Here is an 18,064-nt window from a genome sequence, read left to right on the forward strand (position 1 = left end):
TAGCTACGGCCCCACTAACTGCATGTCTTTGGACTGTGGAAGGAAGCTGGAGTACCTGGAGAGAACCCACACAAACACGGGGAGAACATGGACCTCCGCACAGACAGGCCCCGTGGTTGATTTAACTTCAAGATCTTCCTGCTGTGAGGCAGTAGTGCTGACATCAAAATGATGTCACTGTATAAAAATGTATATTGTGTACTGTGGAGGAGGCAGTATTTAGCTGTAGCTGTAAAGCCACAAAGAACTGTAGACAATGATCAAATATGTCATTTTAAAACACTTACTGTTCTTCTGACGGGACCTTAGAGTGATGCAATTAAACAACTTCAGGGTTATTTGAGTGATATTCTTGTTTTTATGTGATCTATTTGGACCGACTCCTATCTGCATCAATTATGTCAACACGGAGATAAAAGAGATATCAAAAAAACTTTCACAGCCACAGAAAACATGAATAAAGTCAAAACAACTATAAAGTACTATTTTATATAAAAAATGTATTAGCTCTTGAAATATTTCCACTGAAGTAACAACCACAGAACAAACAACACAAGTGTTCATGGGATTAAAAGTTCAATAAATCTTCAGAGGAAACATCTGACTTACAGAAATCATTTCATCTTTGGTTTCATGACACTGTCAGAACATTCATTCAGTTATAGTTGCCATCAGACTGATTATTGATCAGTTAGTGTCTGTAATTATGTAACAGCTGATCTGCACATGAGGATCAGTTTGTGGTTCAAACCTCACAGAAGACTGACTTTACAAACAGAGGTTGAACCTGTAACACACTGGGCACTGACCTCATCAATACTGTGGGGAAACAAACCATAAACAAAGTAAATTCCTGACGTCAATTGAAATGAAATTTAGCTTCAAACAAGTTCAATGAGAAATAGAATAGTCCGAGCTGCGCACTGGCTGCTGACATAGCTGTGCCATTGTTTTAGCATGGGGGGGGGGGGGGGGTCTAGCCAGGACCCTTATTGGATACAGGGTGGGACTCCTGCTCCAAAGGTGTGTAGTCTTACCAATAGACTAGCTCCAGACTAGCTACTAGCTCCTACACTAGATCCAGCTGCGATAATAACAATAATAATAATCATATCAATTTACAATTCTCCCATACATCATAAGCAAAAAATGTTCAGTGTTGCATGTAATTACATTCCAATAGATGTAAAAAAACAAAACAAAACAAACAAACACAAAAATACAGTTATGATGAAGGATTCAACACTTCTTCCAACATTATTCAGTATCTTCTCTAAGCCTGATGTCTTTGATCCTTCCTGGATCATAATTTCATCCCAAAAGGTGCTGGAGAACATTATTTATTTTAACGCGCAATTTTTAATAATTGTTTCATTATCTTTTTATTCCTTCTTACTTGCAGAAAGGACAGCAGATACAACGTTTCATTTAAATGTTGTATCTGCTGTGGAATTTTTGGAATGAAGCAAATTTCTGGTTTTTCACTTGAACTCTGGTGTTTATGTTTCTTCAGTCAGTCAGTACTCCTGTGTTTTTCCCTTAGTAATGTTGGCTTCTCTTATCCAGCTTCACCATGTAAGAAGCTCTGGGACATTTCAAACTTGCTGATGTTCATCAGGATGTTAGTTAAAATCTCGGTTCTGTTGTTTACATTTTCTGTAGACCAGAAAACCAGCAACAAGCACAACAGCAACAGCAGCAGAAACACTCAGACCGACGATCAGTCCAACAGGTCCTCCTGCAGGTGAGAAACAGGTGTGAGGTGTCAGCTGTCAGGTAGGTGATGAGTGAAGAACAGAACAGAATCCATTTCCTCTTCAAACTGCTGTCAGACATTATCTACTGCACTCTGATCACATCACTCAGACCAGCTGCTTTCTACAAAGTCTCATCAACAACATCTTTAGAAACAAACATCAACAACCAGGAAGCAGCTTCACCTCTGATCACACACACACTCAACTCTACTCACTCACCTGGAGGAACAACTCTGAGGTCGATGATGCTGATGGGGTCACCACCCAGATTAGCTCTCTTCTTCATGTTTGTTCCTCTCATGAAGACCTGACACACATATGTCCCATTATCAGTAATCGTCACATCCTTCAGAATCAAAGACACGTCTCCATCCTTCATCTGTCTGTCCTGCAGATCCACCCGGTTCTTAAAAGATGGATGCTGGTTGGTTGGATCAAACAGGTCATCCCGATACAAAAGCACATATTCATCTTGCAGGTCAGCTCTGCTCCACTCTACAACTGAGATGCTGCTGCTGTTGTTTGGAGCTCGACATGGAAGAGTGACGCTCTTCTGTCCAGGCTTAGCTGTGATGATTTTCTGGTCTGAAAGAGGAAACGACACAGAACAGGGAGGTTAAAGGTCAAAGTACAACTGTTCACGTCGACGGCAGCCAATCGGAATAAGAACAAAACACACTGACTGCTTGTAGCAAATAAATAAGATGGATGTAAGAATCAGTGTAATAAAAACATTTATACACGTGCTGATAATAAGTGAACATAATGTGTGAGAGAAAGCAGCCTCTCATCATAAGACACTGTGAGTCTCTGCATGCTACCTTTATAGAGCTACAGCTGTTTGTATACACTGAACTAAAAGCTTTGTAGCTGTATACTGACTCCTGACACTACAACACATCAGAGGATCTAGTGAAATGTTCTTAGGGTTGCATGGAAAATCACATGGGCTGGCAAAATCAAAGGCATTTCTTTACACATATGCAGGTGTAACATTGTGTAATATGCCTTAAAATGCCAATGCAAACTCAGGTGGATCAACAGAGGTGGCATGTGGCACCCAGGTTCAAAGTGTCGATACTAGCTTATTTTAATAAACAACATTGTCATTTACAAAACTACGGTGGCACAAGGTGTGGCAAGAGAATTATTTTTGTGTGGCACATGCCACTCCATGCCACCTCTGTAGATACGTCCCTGACTCCTGAAACTACAACACATCACACTGACACACACATGCTCTGTGCTGGAAACAGCACCGCTGTGCAAGCGGTCAAATTCACGCTACTTCACCTAAACTCGTGACATTTTCACACAAACAAACAAACTGATTCGATATGAAACTAATTGTTTAGGGAGTAACATGTAAACACTCTTTGGTTTATAAACCTCACCTGCAGAGACAAACACAAAGACACCGACAAACAGCAAAGTCGAGCAGAGCGACGTAGTTACAGCAGACATTTCCGGGTTCTCCGTTTCTGCTGATCTGACTCTTAGTTTGTTCTAAAAGTCTGAGTTTCTTGGTATTTTAAGTGAATAACAGAACCCGATTTAAAACTTGACTACACAGTGTTAACTTTGAGGATTAAATAAAGCTGAGAGACTTGAATTTCAGCCACTCGTTCAAACTCCACACTTTCGATGTGTCCTAGTCGCATCAGAGTGACGTTTGGTAGGTGGGCCTGTATGACATAAATAAGTGCGTCATAACTAAGGCAGCGAAATGTAATGACTTATTTGAGAGATATCAGCAATGTGTAAACCGGACTACTTCTCTTTCTCAGAGATATTTACTGTTTTCCTGCTAACATCTTTAGAAACAAACATCAAAGAAGCAGCTTTACCTCTGATCACACACACACAAAACTCTACTCACTCACCTGGAGGAACAACACTCAGTGTGACCATCACCAGGTTAGCTTTCATGTTTGTTCCTCTCATGGAGACTTGACACTCATATATTCCAGTGTCATTAATCGTCACATCCTTCAGAATCAAAGACACGTCTCCATCCTTCATCTGTCTGTCCTGCAGATCCACCCGGTTCTTAAAAGATGGATGCCGGTTTTCTGGGTCAAATAACTCATCCCGGTACAAAAGAACATATTCGTCTCCCAGGTCAGCTCTGCTCCACTCTACACCGGTGATGCTGCTGCTGTTGTTTGGAGCTCGACATGGTAGCATGACATTCTGTCCAGGCTCAGCTGTGATGATTTTCTGGTCTGAAAGTGAAAACAACACAGAGCAGAGAGGTTAAAGGTCAAAGTACAACTGTTCACTTCGACAGCAGCCAATGAAAGGACCACAAACACACTCATTGCTGTAGTATCATTTACAATAAATAACAGCAGGACCTGTGTTATATAAACATTTATACAGTGAAACGTGCTGAGAGAAAGCAGCCTCTCATCATAAGACACTGTGAGTCTCTGCATGCTGCCTTTATGGAGCTACAGCTGTTTGTATACACTGAACAAAAAGCTTTGTAGCTGTATACAGGGCTGGATGTAGTGAAATGTTCTTAGGGTGGCGTGGAAATCAAACGTAAAATCAAAGCCATTTCTTTACACATATCGCAAGTGTAACATTGTGTAATGTGCCTTACAATGTAAACAATGATTCTGACATTTCTTTGTACAACCATTTAAAACTCAGGGGCAGATCTGCAGAGGTGGCATAGAGAGGCATGTGCCAGCCTAATATAATCTGTTGCCACAACTTAACAAACAACAATGTCCTATATAAAACTACTGTGGCACTAGAGGTGGCAAGAGATCATTTTAGGGTGGAGCATGCCACTCCATGCCACCTCTGTAGATCGGCCTCTGGCTGTATACTGACTCCTGAAACTACAACACATCACACTGACAAACACACTACACTTCTTTGTCTCTGTGCTGGAAACAGCATCGCTGACCAAGCGGTCAAAACCCACAAACACCAACAGGCCTCGTGATGCCGTCACACACGCAGACACTCAGAAACTAAATGTTTGGGAAGTAACATGTAAACCAGACTGATGTTTGTTCCTCTTTATCTCAGAGGGAAACACCGTTTGGTTTATAAACCTCACCTGCAGAGACAAACACGAAGACACCGACAAACAGCAAAGTCGAGCAGAGCGACGCAGTTACAGGAAACATTTCCGTGTTTTTGTTTCTGCTGATCTGACTCTTAGTTTGTTCGAAAAGTCTGAGTCTGTTGGTATCTTCAGTTAATAACAGAACCCGAGTTAAAACTGACTACATGAGGTTAACTTTGAGGTTTAAATAAAGCTGAAACATTTGTTTTTCAGCCACTCGTTCAAACGCCACACTTTCGATGTCTCTTAAGGAAGTCGCGTTAAAGTGACGTTTGGTACGCTGCGCTGTATGATGACCATGAATAAGTGCGTCATAACTAAGGCGGTGAAATGTAATGCAATAATTTCTTTGAGAGATATCAATGTGAAAATCAGGCTAATTCTCTTTTTCACAGACAAACACTGTTTGTTTTCTAACAGTTAAATTTCACCTACATTCACAAACACAAAGACACCAACAAACAAACAAGCTTTACTGATACAGGCTTCTCTTACCCAGCATCACCACCTAAGAAGCTCTGAGACATTTCTAACCTGCTGCATTTGACTGGGAGGCTGGAATAAATCCTGACTCTGTCTCTTATGTTTACTGTAGATCAAAACACCAACAAGAAGCTTTCAGACCAACGTTCAGTCCAACAGATGATGCAGGTGAGAAACAGGTGTCAGCTGTCAGGTAGGTGATGAGTGAAGAACAGAACAGAATCCATTTCCTGCAGCTGCTTGTACACACTGAACTAAAAGCTTTGTATAAAGGGCCGGATGTAATGAAATGTTCTTAGGCTGGCAAAATCAAAGGTATTTCTTTAAAAATATGCAGCTGTTGCATTGTGTAATATGCCTTAAAATGTAAACAGTGTTTCTGACTTTTTTGCACAACCATTTAAAACTCAGGGACAGATCTACAGAGGTGGCATGGAGTGGCATGTTTATAAACCTCACCTGCAGAGACAAACACGAAGACCTGTGACATCAGCGCCCACAGCGTCACCTTAGCAACCACATTCCTCCACCTATCAGCTGTGAGTTCACATATTTGACAAACAAATACAAAGTCACAGCTGACTCTGAGCCCTCACAGTCAGCTGATCCTTCTGTCAAATAACTTAATGAAACCCTGAAATACTATAAATATTTCAGGTCCTTGAAGTACACACGGGTGGGGCTGGAAACCCACTCCACCTGTCACAGTCTGAAGACAGAACGTGATTTCTGTTCAGTGTGTGAGGATCAGTATGATGTATAATAATGTGAGTAAACTTGGGCAGGTTCATGTCTGTGATGTAGAAACAGGAATAAGCAGAGGTGCTCTGGATGTTTGATCTGTGCTCTGATAATTCAGCGTATCACCATGTGGGACAGGAGACTGTCCAGCACAAGTTACAGCCTGTCAGAGTGTCGCTCACGACAAACAACAGATGCATCTGTTACTGTTTCTGTCTGCTTTTATTCTAAGCCCACCTTTTATTTCCTGTCCTGTTCTTGTTTTGTGCTCATGCTCTGTGTGACTGTGAAATGATTTCACTTCAGTGCAGCTAAAGCTCCTGTTAGAGCGAACATAGCTGTGGTTAGCTCCACCTGCCCGTCTGTTAGAATACAATAGAATCAAATACAATAAAAACATCCTGAATATTAGGATCATTAGTTCAAACTAGCAAAGTCTATGTATTATTATTATAATTGTTTTAATATAACACTGAGATGCAGCATAAACTGTTCATTTAAAAGAAAAATTGAAACTGATTGTTGCAGTAACTAAATACATTTACTAAAGTGAAACTCATGATACAACCTGTTTAAAAAACAGATTTTACAAACCTTAAATATTCTTTTTAAATGCAAGATGTGTAAAACCAATAAATCAAGGTGATTAAATGATTAAATTATTGATCAGCTCCTCAGCACCACTGTGTTGATGGTAAATAGCTGTGTGTCAGTATCCTGGTCAGACTGGTTCAGCAGTAGCATCATGTGTCTGTGTGTGAATCATATCAGATTTCCTCTTTGGTGTTCAGCACATTCATCAGCTCTATTTGAACTTGGAGCTCCATTATTTTTCTTCTGTTGTTTTGTTCTCGTCTGGATGTAAAATCATTTTAGAGGTCAAAGCTGACACACCTGTGGTTATTTCTGCCTGTCCAACAGATCTAAACATTTCAAAGAGAAATGAGTAAATATTAACTTCCTTTCTCTGTGCTGACAGAGAGTGAAGATCAGATGGGAAACATTTTATGGTCTTCCTCTTGTCAGTAAATTATTTTGGGTCATTTCTTTTTATTCAGTCTGTGGAAATAAAATAGGGACACATTTTAGCTCAAGACTGTGGGAAGCAGGTACGCTGAGGGTGCTGCAGCACCTCCTGGTGGATGTTTATGTTCATGACCAGGGAGACGTATTAAAATAAATAAATAAATAAATACCAAAGATATCTCAAAAGGCAAGTTCTTTTGTAAACAGCAGATTAATAATGTGTAATATAACCTGTACTTTGGCCCAGAGCACAAAGACTATATACAGGTGAAGTCTATATTTTATGTATATGTTTTATATAATTACTCTTTTATAAAGAAGTTAAAATGTGTGTTAATGGCTATTAAGATTCTAAAAAAATGATTTCATTCCTCTGTGGACCTGGTATAAATAAAACCTTCCTACTCCTAACAGTTAAGTCTTGCCTGCAGACACAAACACAACAACACCCACAAACAGAGAAACTGATCAGAGTAAAGCAAACATTCCTCTGTTATCTAGTTGTGATAATCTGCTGTCTTCTAAATGTCTGAGACTGTTTGTATTTTCAGTGAAAACAGAAACAGAGTTTCAATCTAACTAAGATTAAATTCAGATTTAAATAAGTCACCGATTAAGATAAGAGATCTGTGTTTGAGCTTGACTTTCCCGTAAGTGTTGATGAAAGAAGAAGTTTGTGTAACTACATATAAGTGCTTCATAATAAAATATTAGCTGTCGCAACCATAAAACCACAGCTGTTCTGGAGAGCTTTGTCCACCTTTAGTATCCAATCTGTTATTCCACTGAAGACCATAGTTTTTTTTAGTTCTCTCCATGATGACAGCAGGGCTAACTATGTATTTAACTAGCTTTGCTATGCAAAACAGCTAAAGTCTGTCTAGATAGATGCAATATTTGTTGCTAGAAGGCAGAGCTATTTAGAAGCTTCTGATGAGGCTGTGTTCTCAGTTCTCCTTTCCTGCCGTGTTTCTCACCACAGCGTCGTAGGTGGGGTAGCAACAGCTCATTTGCTACAGACTCTGAAATTGACTGAAACCGCAGGTATACAGGCACGGTAGAATGAGCAATCTGAATGGTGTTTTAACATGAAACTTGAAAGGCACATTCTCAATCATGCAATAGCCTCTATTGGTAAAGCCTCAATTTTGCAGCAAGACAATGATCCCAAACTCACTGTCAATGCAGTAAAAGCACACGTGGATACAAAAAAACAAACAAAACACACACACACACACACACACACACACACACACACACACAAAATGAAACTCTATCAATCATGGATTGGCTTCCTCAGAGCTGTGTTAGATCATTTTGCCAGAGAAAAGAACAAAAGGCAGCCAAGATCCAAAGAAACTTGGGTCATATTAAATAAAAAATCATTTTTATGCAACCAGGACAGCGTAGATGGAAACACTCATGCAGAGGTTTCACCGAATTCAGAAATCAGTGGACGGCATCATGGTAGCTATGTCCATCTTTTGTACTGTCTGTATTTACATAGACGTTTGCACTTGTTTCAGTAAATCCCTGGAGCTGTTTCCCACATAAATAGGAAAAAAGCTCATCTTACTATAATATGACTCCCTTTTAATAGAGGGTCTAACATGGAACATTAAATATGTGCAACACTTTGGTCACCGTCTGTTACATTTAAATGTGTTTTATGAATAAAGACTTGACTATCATGCACAGTGACATCAGAAAAATACATACACTGTGAGGTGCATCACTATGATGCAATAAAAGCACTGGAATTAAGACTATATTACTAAAAACCCTTAGTTCTGTTGACACTAACTGATTTGTGTGTTATACACTGGGGTTGAACAATGTCTGGCTGCCATATTAAAATATTCTAATATTTTGTTTTATTCATCTTTATATAAACACATACTACTATATAATACAAACCAATCTACAACACTGCAAACCTCAAGCTCAAAAACTTATAGTCTGTGTCAAAACCAATTATATTCACTCTCCACAGCAACACAAACTTAGTGCAAATGCTGATAAGGTCATTTTTGGTCACTGGATAAATATGTTTGAGGTACCTCAAAGTACACTAAGGAAACATGCACCTTAAAGCTTTGATAATTTTGAATATGAAAAGGTGATTCTGTTTAAAGCTCTATTTCTTCTATGAAATCATATTCTTAAGTTTGATTGTTCACCTGCAAAAGAAAAAAAGAAAAAAAAGACCATAGCAACATTTTAGAAACCACAGTCCTGTCTTCTCCAGCTTTACATACACATATTTGACAAACAAGTACACTTACAAAGTAACAGGAAGTGAACTTGTCTCAGTAAAACAGGTAGATGTGTAGAAACATCCTGTCTGTGGAGTGTATGTGAATTGAAATCAACTTATTCTAATGAGTAAAATTCAAATGTCACATGTACCTAAACATCATGTACAATGTCCTGTACAACACGGTTATTTACAAAAACAACAGGCTCTTTTCTTAATTCTTCACATGCAACAAACCCCAAGAGAGTGACTGTTCAAAATATATCCACTGTCTTGAGTGAATGCATTTTTTCATTTGTAAACAAAAACAAACAAACAAACAAACAAACAAAACCATTGATCATAAATCCAGCAGGTCTGATCACATACTCAGACAACATGAATGGAAAATGTAAATAAAACACTTACTCTGTTTAAAACCACCGCACTTGTTTCTGGTGTCGTCTGTGTCATGGACGTCATTCATTACTCTACTCAGAGTACAAAGTGCTGTATAAGAACCATTTACCGTTTACGATGTGTTCCCTCAGAACTTCATAAGTTATGAAATTTCAATGGCTAAAAAAAACTAAACAACAAAAAATGAAGTTCTATGAAAAGCTCAAACCACTACAACTGTCACAATCTAGAGACAAAATTTTTATCAAAGTTTTAATAAACTGAACCATCTGTGAGGAACAGGAACAAGTCCAGGGTAAACCAGTGCATTCTGGGAAACTTTAAAGGCTCATATGACCGTGTGGGAAATGTGGGAAATGTGGCTCAGAACAAGTTTCAGAATAAAGTAAAACAAAAAGGCCGATGGAATTTTCCAATTATTTATTATTACTATTGATTATTATTTAAATAATATCCTGATTATTTATCAAATCCTCAGCAGCTGTGTGTTGGTGGAAAAGGTGTGTCTGTGTGTCTGTGTGTGTCTGTGTGTCAGTGTCCTGGTCAAACTGGTTCAGCAGTGAGTGTTTGTTTATTGTACAGATGTGTGTTTTGTTTCACATGAGCTGTTGGTTTGTACAGCAGAATGCAAACACACAAAGCTTCTTTCCTTCTACGATTTTATTCTGTGTTCATGAAACATCTGACAGTGACGTGACCTCATGTGTCAGTAGAGCAAACAGAGCTGGTTAGCTGTTAACAAGATGCTTAGCTCAGCTGCGTGAAAGTGATAAAACCACACAGTTCAAAACGTTTTGAAACAGAATGGTTGTTGTTGTGTAGATTAGTGCTGCATTCATTTGATTTCTAGTCAAGGCTGTGGAAATGATGAGCTGCTCCCCCTGGTGGATCACCGGGGAAATTGTTGAACTAAATAGCAATAAAAATTAAAATACAGAAAAAAATCAAGACAGCACCAGTGTGTGTGGCTTGCCGTTCTTCTGTCAATTGTGTTATTATTTGTTTTGTTTCTGACAGTTCTTGCCACCCAATCAACTCACAACTGGTGGATGAATGCCCCAAAACTTTTGGATCTTCAGTTTTCTGCCATAAGTTTTGAAGCTCTAATCAGAAAGAGTTAAGAACAAGGTATCCACAAGGTATCTGATGTTCTTACTTGCTACGTGGAGCACTTCCACCTGCCCCGACACACCGTCATTAACGCCGTAAATGTACTGGTTTAAGGTTTAAGCTGGTCAAGTTTAAACCTTGCCTTAGTGTTTCTTCAGCGGCTGCTCCAGTTGGTTATTGTCTGTTCCATCCCAGGGCATCTCCTGGATCCTGTTGCCTCTTGTCTGGTTCTTGTGATGGGGTTGGGTGGAGGTGAGCCTGCTGGCTACTGTTGCCCTCTGACTGCTCATTTCTTAATGCTCTAAGGATATCAGGTAGAGGAGGAGGAATACTGAGTTTTTAAAATAACGTTCACTGCAAACAACTCCATGTACCAGTTTCCCCCTCCAGCTTTGAACTTCTCATGATTGGATTTTAATAGTTGGTGATTTTAATATTCACGTCTGTTCCCCTGATGGATCGTTTGCTCAGGAGTTTTTAAATCTTATTCAATCTTTTAACCTTGTACAGTCTGTAGAAAGCCCTACACATCAGCAGGGGCACACTCTTCAAAGTGACCTTGACCTCTGTCTCGGTTTGCTCAAATGTTAGACTCAAAACTCACATTCCTTTCAAAGCTATTGGAAAAAAAATCGTTTTTTTCCCAACTGATTATGTTTTTGGATGCTAATGGTGGGTTTTCAGTCTGGTTTTAAACTGGTTTTGATGTTGTTGACCAACCACAGTATTCTTGGAACACTGATCTAAAGGGTTGAAGGACCTTAGATCAGCCGACCTGCTGCTTTCGGTTCCCCAAAACTGGTTGAAACTTAGAGGAGAAAAAGCTTTTTCAATTGTGGCTCCCAAACTTTGGAATACGTTGCCTTTAAATATTAGACAGGCATCTTCGCTTCTTCCGTTTAAGTCTCTTTTGAAAACACAACTTTTTTCAGCATTTAGCATTTAGACTGGTGTGAGTTGATATGCTTTTTTTTCCTATATGTGCGTGTTTTAATGTGAATGGTTTTATCTTTTGTTTTATATCTTGTTTTTTTTTTTGTACAGCACTTTGGGGAAACTTTCCACTTTTTAAATGTGCTATATAAATAAATTAGATTTGGATTTTGTATTTGAAAACCATTAATCTATAAATCAACACTAAACTTTCCAGGTGATGGCTATCTGATCATTTGTAACCTCTAATTATAAATTATTCCAATTCACTGGAATCAGAAAAAGCATTATTTTACTTTTATATATTTAACTAATAGTTTCTGAATCCTCTTAGGTAAAAAAGCAACTAAACTCTGACATCTTGAAGTAAAATGTGAACGGTAATCTGTGGTGTGGAGGGCAAAATATTAATTAATTCAGTGTGAAAACACTGCCACCATGTGGTAAAAGTGAAACATTACATAATTATGAAAAGACACATTTGTGGGATCATAAATTATGCTTAATCCACTGGGTATAATTTCGCATGTGACTGATTCTTCACCAGATTTACCTTTTGTTAAATCTGTTGTGCAGAACAGAAGAAGAGCACTGTCAGGACCCCCCTGAGTTTCACAGAATTGCAGACTTTACTTTTCACAGAACGTTAAAAACACATCATCTGTGGTGATCTTAAGATGCCCCCAGCAAAGTCACAGGAGTGTTATACCCACTGAGATTTAAACTCATCCCTCTTACCTAAATGGACATTGATTAGTTTCTGAAAATAGCAGCAGCACAAATTGGTTGTTAATAGATTAGTACGACTGTCATGCTGCTATGAGAGAGTATTAAGAAGAAAAAAAAAACATTGTCAATTTTGAGATTAAGCTCCAAACTCATATTTGACAAAGTTGAAATTTGGCCCTCAGAGTCGTTTCCAGCCGAACAACTGCCACAGTGCTTATACCCTCTACAAAATGCCTGTGTAGATGAGTCAGTGAAACACATTGGTCTTATTATGTCTTGTGATACAACACACATATTCTTTATTGCACAAGACTGTAAATATCCATATTTCCACTCCCAGCTAATTCATGTAGCACAAATCTGACAAACTCTTTCATGTTTGTGTGTTTTTTCCTTTTAACCAGATGCAGATTTGTGCACCATCTCTTCTTTGTTATACTTATCACCACATTGTGTTTGTTTCTGAAGACATTCTGAATTATGATTTCACTAACTAGTCTTTACTGGTGTATAGGCCCTTTGCACATTACTCATTTAGCCTGAAAAAATATTAAATATTCCAACAAAAAATACACAAAAAATGACATAAAACATATAAAAATGTGTTTTGTCTATTTTTTTTACTCTGGTCTGAGGTGCTGGGGGACCAGTTAGAGACCAGCAGCTGGACGTCAGTGGTTGGACTGGTGGACTACTTCAGTGAAGAGTAGACGACGTCTGGCTCTGGTTTAAAGTCTGAACACAAACACACACAGTTCAAACAACAGGAAACATGATTACAAGCTTTGTAGTTCAGTCAAGACCTCCAACCTCCATCTCTCTGCATCACACACAGTCCCAGTTCAACTGGGTCAGAGCTCTGAGTTTGATCCAGGATGAGGTTTGATCAGCTTATCTTAGCATGATGGATGCAAACAGGATGAGCAGCGAGCTTGTCTCTATGCAAAGTCAAAGATAAAGAGCAGCTGTACCTGTGCCTGCTTGTTCTGATGGTTGTTTGTCCAGAACTGATGTCTTCACTTCTCACTGCTGAGTAGATCACAACTACAAAATACATTTCTGCAAAATGAAAACAAAAAATCTTTGAAGCTACAACAACTACACCAGTGCAGCTACACAAAGCAAAACATTTTTACTGTTTCTAATGTTTCATCACGAGAGTCCATGACAGTGCCGGCCATTGCAAGGGTCACATTTGTAACCAGATGAATTTGTCCCACAAACACGTTTGTGTGACTTCCCAGAGTTTATCGTCCAATATAGTGAAGAAATTACAAGAACTTTCTTTCTGTTCTTCACACGGTTCAGTAACCTGAGAAATGTGATGTATCATGAGCAGGAGGAGCTACATGTCACTGATGTTCTGGTTTATAAACCGCAGCATCTTCTTACACTTTTTTTTCCTCATCTTAACACCTCTGCTGTGAAACACTGAGTGACCACAAAGAACTGGAGGCTGTTTCTGAGAAAGATGCAGGTGGACGACCACAAAGCTGCCATCTTTTTCCACTGCAGACTGACACTCTTCACCACAGAGCACAAAGCAAAGATGTTCTCACAACATGAACACTATTATTAGACAAACCAGTAAAAACTGTGGTGAGAACGTTCATCTGTTATAGATGAACTGTAATCAACAACAGGAAGTTGGTTTTACAGTTTGCAGAACGTTGAAACAGTTTAAAAGTTTTTATTATATTAAACAAGAACTTTTTTCATTATATGTCTAATAGTGACAATAAATGCGCTAAAAACCAAACAGCAGACACATATGGGACTATGCTCTGAGCTCCTACTACTCAGTTACAACACTGATAATATTCTGAGTGTCACAACACACCTGCCATCTGGACTTGAGGCTGAGCCATTAGTTAAAGTCAAATAATCCCTAAAGAAAATTGCTGATCTGCCACATTTCTTTACGCTTATCTAGAGCTGGGTTGCAGGGGCAGCAGCCTAAGGAGAGAAGCCCAGAACTCCCTCTCCCTCGCCACCTCCTCCAGTTCCTCCTCCGGGGAACACCGAGGCGTTCCCAAGGCCAGCCGAGAGATATTATCCCTTCAGCGTGTCCTGGGTCTTGCTCAGGCCTCCACCCAGTGGGCTATCCCCAGAAAACCCCAATGTACAGGCAGCAAGCTGAGGGGATGCCAAGATACCCAACCCGGCCCGCCACCTCTCCTGACTGTATCAGTACTGTATTTTCTTTGAATTGTTGCCTTTTTGTGGTGGAGGTGTGTCCCAGGGATCCCAGGGGCTATGTTGTTGTGGGCTTTTTGTCCCTTTGTTAGGGTCTGCTGTAACAAATTGGTCCTGGGTGAGGGACCAGAGAAAGAGCAATTCAACAACTGTTATGAAAAGAGGTCCATGTGGCCTGGCTGGGCATAGCCCAAAAAAGAGACTCTTTTGTCGGCCCGGCACCCACACGAGGAGCTGTAGGGGTTAGGTATAGCTATGGGGGCGTGGCCAGGAGCGGAGACCCTGGTCGACCCATCCCTGGCTATCGAGACTACCAAGTTCATCTTTGACACAATAAGATATATCCAGTACATCTCACATTTTTCTGTGTGTGTTCCAGTTTCAGCTGCTGACCGGCTCTTTTTGGGGCGGGGCAACCCTGTTTATTGCAGATTTAGATTTATATGAAATTCTCCTTGAAATGTCTGTTTACACGTTTTTTAACTCATCGTTATTTGTTTTATAATACTTCCTTTATGAAAGTCTTTACAGGATTATTTATATACTTCCAAAAAATATTAAAAACAGATCGTTGACCTCACATGAAAGGGCAATGACCCACAAACCACCATAAAGAAAAAAACTATTACCTTGTCTTTCTTTGACAGGTTGTTCTCGATGAGCTGATATCTTGATGATGACATGAGTGATGAGGTCATCTTCTTCACTTTCCTCTTGAGCTACTGAAATGATCCAAGCTGATCAATAATATGAATTAAATATCTAAACAGAGATTTGACCCAAAACCAATGTCACAAATGTGGTATTTCACCAGATACGTACTCTTAATGTCATTAACTTTGCCTCCAGGAACACTGTGAGAAACCTTGTAGTTATTTTTGACCAGATTATATCCTTCAGTGTCCATATTCAACTACTGGTTGACAGGTCGCCAGTCTGGCGCAGGGCCAACACACGGAAACAGAAACCATTCTCACTCACATATTCACACCAATGTGCAATTTAGATTTTTCTATTAACCTATCCCAACCTTTTTTATTTGTTTTGTTTAATGATCATAATGAATGTGAACTTTATTCTACAAACTCAGACATGAAAGATCAGGAAGTCTGAGTCTCACCTTCAGGTTTCCTGTGAACACATCGTCTCACCAGCAGAACCAGTAACACCAGTAGAACCGCAACACAGACTGATCCAACAAATGAAAGCACAGAGAGATCAAGAGGAGAGAGTGATGGTGGAAGAGTGATGGAGGTGGAACCAAGAGGAGGTGTGGATGTAGGTGGAGGTGTGGATGTAGGTGGAGGTGTGGTGGTGTGTTCCCCTAAAATAAAGCAAACACAGTCATTAAGTTGTCGTCACATTGTGAATGTTGAAAGCTGCAGAAACACAGACAGGTGAGTGTGTCACCTGTGACAGTGATCCAGCTGGATGGAGACTCTCCATGACCGCTGATGTCACACTTGTAGAGGCCTTCATCAGACCTGGAAACATGCTGGATGGTCATGTGACCTGTAGGCTGCTTCCTGATGAGGGAGCCATCTTTATAGAAAGCAGCTGGGAGGTTGGAGGGAGTGGTCTTTGTTTTACAGAGCAGAGTGACGTCATCTCCCTCCATCACAGGGAGGACAGGACTCTGCAGGATCACTGATCCACCTCAACACAGAGACAAACTACAGCATTTCATCCATTTACACACAGCTTCATCAACACTAACTCCACACACTCAGCTTACCAGTGACTGTCAGGTTAACCATGTTACTGATGGGACCCTCTCTGGACTCACACCAGTAAACTCCACTGTCATGAAGCATCATAGAGGTGTTACAGGAAGAACCTGCTGGTTTTCCCCATGTGCTTCCACACTGAGTCCTCTGTTGTTTGCTTGTGTTTCTCCTCAGAGTCCATCCAGCAGAGCTGTCGTCCTCCTCACAGCTCAGAGACACAAAGTCTCCTTTAAAGAACTGAGAGCTGCTGGGACTCACAGTCAGACGAGCTGTGAGGGTTAAAATGAAAAACTGATGATCTGTTAAACTTTACATTGTGAAACATGAACCCAATCAGGTCATATCAGTGAGCATTTCTCAGGTTTAAACTGTGACAGAAGAAGGTTACTGACCTTGGTTTGTTGTGCAGCTCAGCAGTGAGATTAGAACTAAAGAGAAATGACACTCAGGTTGATTTGACTGTATTTTAAACATTCTTTGCTTTATAAATGATTATTTCTCAGATCATGTATTCACTTAAAGTCAGTTCAATTTAATTTTGTTTATAATGCCAAATCACAACAACATTGGGCTGAAAGTTCTTTGTTTTGTAATGCAATTATGCTGAGACCCCCCAAAATCAGACAATCCTTCTGACCAAGCACTTTGACACTTACAGCCACACAGCGTTCCTTCAAGCAAATCTCATATATGTTACCTCCCCTCCCGTAGCAGAGCTGGGTTGTAAGATAGACAAATTGATGTTTCAATAAAGTTTGAACAACAAAACACCAAAAAGTGTGTAAAGCTAAAAAGCTGGTGGTGGAAGATTAACAATCATCTATCCCTTCCAGTTTTCACAGCATGTGTAAAGGTCATCCGTCCATCGCAGATTAGCATTCACACCTACAATCGGTTTAGAATCACCAGTTAACCAAACATTTCTCATGTCTAACCCTCATTTTTATTCAGTTCCTTATCCTTATCTGCTTCATGTTGTGTGGTCTCCTGTCTGTCAGTTAATCCATGTTTGTTTGTTTTTTTACAGTCAGTTTTAGTGATTTGCGAATGATGAACGAATTGTTTAATACTCGAGAATCACTTTAGACTGACTCGTGACTCATGATTCACAAGCCCAGCTGACTCACTGACTCATCCCTGTTGCTCTTAGCAAACTAATTTCATTATTAGAAAGTTGTGGAGAAGAACACAACATCCAGTATCTTAACAAAAACATTTCTGCTCTGAACTGGAAGAAAAAACCCTGAGTAGAAGCTCAATCTGGTCTTTAAGTGATGACATGACGAATTCTGCTTCCGGGTCTAAAGTAGTCTGCGTTTAATATGGCTTTTGTGTTGTTAACATGTTTAATGTTATGTATTTTCATCTATTTAATCTCAAAAAGCTCCTAAAAACAGTCAGTGATGACTGTTGACCTCCCTCGGCTTTTATTACTGCTAATCATTTATTTAAGCTCAGTTTTTAAAACCTTAGGATGTAGCTTAAAAATGAAAGACTTTAGACAGTTTTTCAACTCTCAGTAATGCCACAGTGATCGTTTGATTAATGGACCTGCAGCGGAGTTTAAGCCCAGACACAGCTAGTGACGTCAGACTTAAAGACTTAAAGATAGCTCCTCAGT

At 39.7% G+C, this 18,064-nt stretch overlaps 1 protein-coding gene and 1 long non-coding RNA gene across 3 annotated transcripts; both read right to left on the minus strand.

Moving 5' to 3' along the window:
• Window positions 1-563: 563 nt before the first annotated feature.
• Window positions 564-9,853, minus strand: LOC146578633 (junctional adhesion molecule-like). Of its 2 annotated transcripts, none has more exons than XM_085268927.1 (4): window positions 9,758-9,853; window positions 3,641-3,982; window positions 1,977-2,342; window positions 564-1,738 (listed from the first exon to the last, which is right to left on the minus strand). In XM_085268927.1, exons 1-4 carry the CDS (start codon window positions 9,813-9,815, stop codon window positions 1,623-1,625), a joined length of 882 nt encoding a protein of 293 aa, XP_085125053.1. In that variant the 5' UTR covers window positions 9,816-9,853; the 3' UTR covers window positions 564-1,622. The 2 variants fall into 2 exon arrangements, with proteins under 2 accessions (XP_085125053.1, XP_085125052.1); XM_085268926.1 differs by lacking the exon at window positions 9,758-9,853 and adding an exon at window positions 4,834-5,086.
• Window positions 9,854-12,419: 2,566 nt separating this feature from the next.
• On the minus strand, window positions 12,420-16,036 carry LOC146578634 (uncharacterized). Its single transcript, XR_014891549.1, has 4 exons — window positions 15,837-16,036; window positions 15,346-15,438; window positions 13,492-13,579; window positions 12,420-13,255 (listed from the first exon to the last, which is right to left on the minus strand). It is a non-coding gene; the product is annotated as an uncharacterized LOC146578634 (long non-coding RNA).
• Window positions 16,037-18,064: the final 2,028 nt, after the last annotated feature.

This window comes from Mchenga conophoros, linkage group LG3, assembly GCF_057382185.1.
Source record: "Mchenga conophoros isolate Kocher_MC1m ecotype Shallow Benthic linkage group LG3, M_conophoros_male_GT1.1, whole genome shotgun sequence".
In the NCBI taxonomy this organism is placed as follows: Eukaryota; Metazoa; Chordata; class Actinopteri; order Cichliformes; family Cichlidae; genus Mchenga; species Mchenga conophoros.

Excerpts from the sequence above, each read along its gene's own strand:
- LOC146578633 (XM_085268926.1), bottom strand. The coding sequence starts at position 4,903 with ATGTTTCCTGTAACTGCGTCGCTCTGCTCGACTTTGCTGTTTGTCGGT. Across the intron at positions 2,343-3,640 it reads ACTGAGTGTTGTTCCTCCAG|ACCAGAAAATCATCACAGCT; the intron begins GTGAGTGAGTAG and ends TTCCTCTTTCAG. Across the intron at positions 1,739-1,976 it reads CCTCAGAGTTGTTCCTCCAG|GAGGACCTGTTGGACTGATC; the intron begins GTGAGTGAGTAG and ends TCTCACCTGCAG.